Source organism: Haliaeetus leucocephalus, unplaced genomic scaffold, assembly GCF_000737465.1.
Source record: "Haliaeetus leucocephalus isolate CR32 unplaced genomic scaffold, Haliaeetus_leucocephalus-4.0 Scaffold605, whole genome shotgun sequence".
Classification (NCBI taxonomy): Eukaryota; Metazoa; Chordata; class Aves; order Accipitriformes; family Accipitridae; genus Haliaeetus; species Haliaeetus leucocephalus.
This window is the reverse complement of record NW_010973041.1, coordinates 2,568,472-2,573,349: the sequence shown is the minus strand read 5'-3', so window position 1 is coordinate 2,573,349 and position 4,878 is coordinate 2,568,472. Positions and strand designations below refer to the sequence as shown.

The 4,878-nt window shown below is 54.3% G+C and overlaps 1 protein-coding gene across 1 annotated transcript; it reads right to left on the bottom strand.

Moving 5' to 3' along the window:
* Positions 1-52: 52 nt before the first annotated feature.
* Positions 53-2,392, bottom strand: LOC104838434 (endogenous retrovirus group K member 8 Pol protein-like). The gene has a single exon (XM_010578172.1). It carries the CDS (start codon positions 2,390-2,392, stop codon positions 53-55), a length of 2,340 nt encoding a protein of 779 aa, XP_010576474.1.
* Between the last annotated feature and the right edge of the window lie 2,486 nt (positions 2,393-4,878).

Genomic DNA, 4,878 nt, shown 5'->3' with positions numbered 1-4,878 from the left:
GTCACAAGCCAGGAAAGGATGACAGCGATCTGTAAAGAAAAACACTCAAACACTACGAGGTTAGGGCAGGACGAACCATATGACTAGGGACCCATTTCAGTAGCCCTTCAGGTGTCTGTACACAGGCATACCCTCGCCTGAGACAACGCAGCTCAAACGGCCCATCCCATTGGTGTGTCTGAAAGTCACGTACGCGGACCAACGGGTAAGGACCTTTCTCTTCCGTGTTCATAAAGTGTCGTTGCGCCGCCGTCTCTTCCAGGTCCCCTCGAACTGTCTGATTTAATGAAGTTAATGCAGTTAACAGAAGACGCTGTGTACGGAGAGCAGGTGTGTTTTCCTGTAACCAGGAGGGCTCCTCCTGCTCCCCCTCCCTAAGCCGATCGAGTAAGGTCTTTAAGGTTCGATGTGCTCGTTCTACAATGGCCTGGCCGGTGCTATTATAAGGGATGCCATGTTTAAGGTCAATACCCCAGATCGTACAAAACCGTTTCACCTTTTCCCCAGTATAAGCTGCACCATTATCTGTCTTAATCTGTTGCGGAATACCTAATTGAGCTATGCAAGCATGCCAGTGTTGGATAACTGCCAAGCTATTCTGTTTACTATGCGCTGTAGCAAGAATATATCTACTATAAGTGTCTACGGTAAGATGTAAATACTGCAGAGGCTTAAAAGGAGCATATTCTGTAATATCTGTTTGCCAGATCTGATTTGGTCGCAAACCACGAGGGTTGACCCCTGCTTCCCAAAGGGGTCCTTTAGCACAATGAGGGCAGGCTGCGACAATTTCTTTGGCTTCAGCACGAGAAATGCCCGTTAGTGTCACCAAGCCTCGCGGACCGCAATGCAAAAGGCGATGTAACGTTATTGCGCGGGCCCTTGCTGGCGTGGTGTTATCGTCAGCGACAGCAGCCATCCACGCTTGTGCCGCCTGGTCGGCGCGGCTGTTCCCTTCAGCTAACGGTCCAGGGAGACCAGAATGACTGGTGACATGAATAGGGAAAACGGGTGCACTACGTAACTGTAAGGCATTCAGCAGCATACCGGCTATCTCCGTAGAAGAAGCTAATGCCCATTCCCCCGCAACCAAAAGCTTATATACATACAGTGAATCCATGACCACATTTAAAGGCTCAGTCGGCCAACGTAACAATGCCATGGTCACTGCTTTGGCCTCCAAAAACTGCACCGAGCGACTTGGCTCAGTATATACTACCTGGTGCCATACCCCATCTTCCCTCCAAACACAAACGGCCTTGCTGGTCTTGGAGGACGCGTCAGTAAAGATTGTGCGCCCATCATTAGGGTGTTTCGCCACCTGCTGTGCTGGGAGGATGGGTAAGGCATGCAAGATCTCCCCACAAGGATGGACCTCATGTCCTGCTACTGTCCCCGCAAACTCTGCTAATGCACCCTGCAAAACAGACACCTGCGGATAAACTAAATTCCATTGCGTTAGGGAGCAGGGCAAAACAATGCGGTCTGGGTCTCTGCCGGTAAAATGTTGACAAGCCCCCTGGCAACGCATGATCATGGTGGCTACCAACAGCGGCCAACTAATGATGGCTGTGTGTACCTTACCCTGATGTAACAATGCAAAGGGCCACTCCGGGCCTTCTGCAGTCTGTATCAATACACCGTGGCAGCTCTGACTGGCCACAAAGAGCCGTGCAACAACTGGCCGTGTGGGTTGAAACCTCTGCAGGCCCCACTGCTGGGCCCGTTGGGCTATGTTTTCTAGCAACTCACGTTGTGCTGGTTGCAATACACGTGGCGTTTGCAAGGGTTCCCCCCCCCGAAGTAGTTGGTACAAGAGATTCATTTCATCTTCAGCAATGGGAACGAAGTTCCTCAGCCACAATAGTTTGCCTACTAACTTTTGGGCATCATGTAAAGTACACGCTTGGTCAGGGACCATAAAACTTTGAGCGGTGACTGTACGAGGGGTTACCTGAGTGCCTAGATAACTAACAGAAGGTCCCATTTGTGTTTTGTTAGGGGATATGTGTAGCCCGTATTCACGTAGTTGTTGTACCGTCTGATCATACAGGTGTTGCAATACAGACTCATCCTGATGGGACAGGAGAATGTCATCCATGTAGTGCATGATGGTGGCCTCCCGGTAGTTTGTTCGCAGAGAATGCAAGCCCTTACCTACCGCGATCTGACAGAGAGTTGGCAAATTTTTCATGCCTTGAGGGAGCACTTTCCACTGATATCGTTGCATGGGTGCTTGATGATTCCGCTCCGGGACAGAGAAGGCGAACCGCTCCCGATCTTCTGGGTGTAAAGGAATACTGAAAAAACAGTCTTTTGTATCAATCACAATGACACCTTGTCCTTTCGGCACAATGGCCGGAGAGGGCAATCCTGGCTGTAAAGCCCCCATGTCCTGTAAGCAGGCATTGACTGCTCGCAAGTCATGGAGGAGTCACCACGCCCCTGATTTTTCCTTTATGACAAATATAGGAGTATTCCAAGGACTGGTGGAGGGTTCAAGATGGCCCATTTGTGCTTCCCTGTGCACCAATTCCACTACTGCCACCCGCTTCTCCTCAGTCATTGGCCACTGCTCCACCCACACCGGCTTGTCTGTTAGCCAGGTGAGCTTCAAGGGACGGCAGACGGCGGTGGCCGTCATTAAAAATCCGTGGAAAGGCGACATCCCCAACGATGTAGGCAGCAGCGCCCAAGGACGGCTGTCGGGACCGCTGCCGCCATCGGGTTGCACCACGCCACTCTCTCAGCATCTGCAGCAGTTGCGGGCTGGGCAAGAGTGATTTTCACCAGGGCTGTACTTTCCCTCGACTCTCGCGCCCCCCCCACCCCTATTAATTGCCCTTGTATTATGGTGGGCCACCCTGGGGGCCAGACATGAACCGGAATCACAGTGACATCTGCTCCCATATCTAATAGGGCCAGCAGACTAATGCTTTGTGGAGAAAGGGGCAGTTCCACCTCTAAAGTGATCACACTTTCCGGACGGGTTTTCATGCCCATGGTCAATGCTATTTGGGCAATAGGAGGAACTGTTGGAACTGTTGTTACATTGCCCTGTTCCTGCCCCTCCCCCTCGGCGGTCAGTTCCACGGGAGTATCGTTTGATCCTGAGTTGTTGTCGCTGGGCCCTGTGCAAAAACCGAAGGGGAGGGCCTGGCCCCATCCCTCCCCTCGTACCGTTTCCCGACATTGGTCCCCTTTGTTTTGCACACCCCGGAGCCCCCTGCTGGGCCCTGGTGCGGCATTCTCGAGCTCTGTGCCCGAGCTTACCACATTTCCAACAACGGAGGTTGCCCACCCCCACCTCCTGAGCCAACCCTCTGGGTCTGGTTGCGCAATTCCTCGCTATATGGCCCCTACCCCCACATCGGTGACAAGCGCCTGCACCTGCTTGCAAAACTTGTTGCAAGGCCATCACTATCGGACGCGCTTCCTGTTGTTGTTCTCTTTCCAGTACGTGACGTATCATGTTGCCTAACGTGGAACACGCTGGCAACTGAGCGAGAAGCGCTGCAGTCTGCGGGTTCACTTGAGCCCTAGCACACTCAACCACAATCGCTTCCTTAGCCGTCTCTGGAAGGTTTGCAGCCTGCACAGCAAGCTGAAGCCGATCTAAAAAGGCAGTAAACCTCTCGGCAAGCCCCTGCCGGACCTTTACCCAAGGGGGGTTTGCTCTGTCCATGGCCGCGACACGCCTAAGTGCGGCCAAGGTGGTAGTCGCAACCACCGTAAAGTCACGTCCGCGCATGCCCTGTGCCTGCGCCTGAGGTGTCGCAAACTGCCCCTCTCCCATGAGTTGTTCTACGGTCACCCCCGCCAGGTGATGACCAGGATCCTGAGCGTCGGCCACTACCTTAACACATTGAGCTCGCCATTCCTCCTTAAACAGCAGCAGCAAAGATGGGGGCAACACCCCTCTCATCAGCTGCATCACATCGTAGGGCGCAACAGGCGTTGAGAGCAGACATTCAAACAAAGTGAGCGCCTGCGAGGAATTCACTCCATGCGCCTGCACAGTACTCGCGAGCTCCCGAACGGTCTTTACATCAAAAGGTGTCCACTCATACCCTCCCCGCGCCGCTGCACGAATAGGGAGAACGACCGGCTGAAACTGAACCCCTGAGAGGCAACATTCTTTGGCCACCAGTCGCCAGTCTGTGCCCCTTTGGGTGTCCCCTTCCTGGCCATCCCCGGCCCCCAGCGTGGGAGGCATTAACAGCACCACACACTCCGCATTCTGTATGGCCCCCTCAAGCCTCCGTAACAGACCCTGCAGTCTCTGTAAAGCATCCTGTCTCCCTTCTGTCTGAATCTGTGGTGCAGGTTTCGATGGCTTCCGTATTACACTATCCGCCTTCTCGTCAGAACTATCGGAATCGACCTGTGCTGGCATCTCGCGCCACCTCCGGAAGGACCCAGACGAGGGTTTAACCCGCTCTGGCAAGGGTGCAGATGACGGCTCAGCAGGCATAGGCTCAGGCAAAGGCTCAGGAGGCTCAGTCCGCTCTCCCGGCAAGGGCGCCTGATTTCCCCCGCGGGGAGGTGTTTCCTCCTCTGCCACAGTCTCTAACCCCCGCTGCCTCCCAGTTATCCCCTCCGCGGGTGGCCGTTCCTCCCACTCTCTCAACTGATGGTATAAATCTCCCTTGACATCCTTGCCTGGAACCCAGTCCAAGAGGCATTCCTCTAAGTCCTTCCAAACCACCCGCTGCAACTCCTCCCATGGATACTGCGGAGGGGGCACATCCGGCCCCGCTGGTGCCGTCCCTACAGGAAAAACCTCCGTCTCTGCCGCACCCTCCGTGTCCATGCCCTCAATCAGAGATGGACCACTCTGTGAACCCCGCTCCACGGCCGCCCACTCCGTCTGAGTCT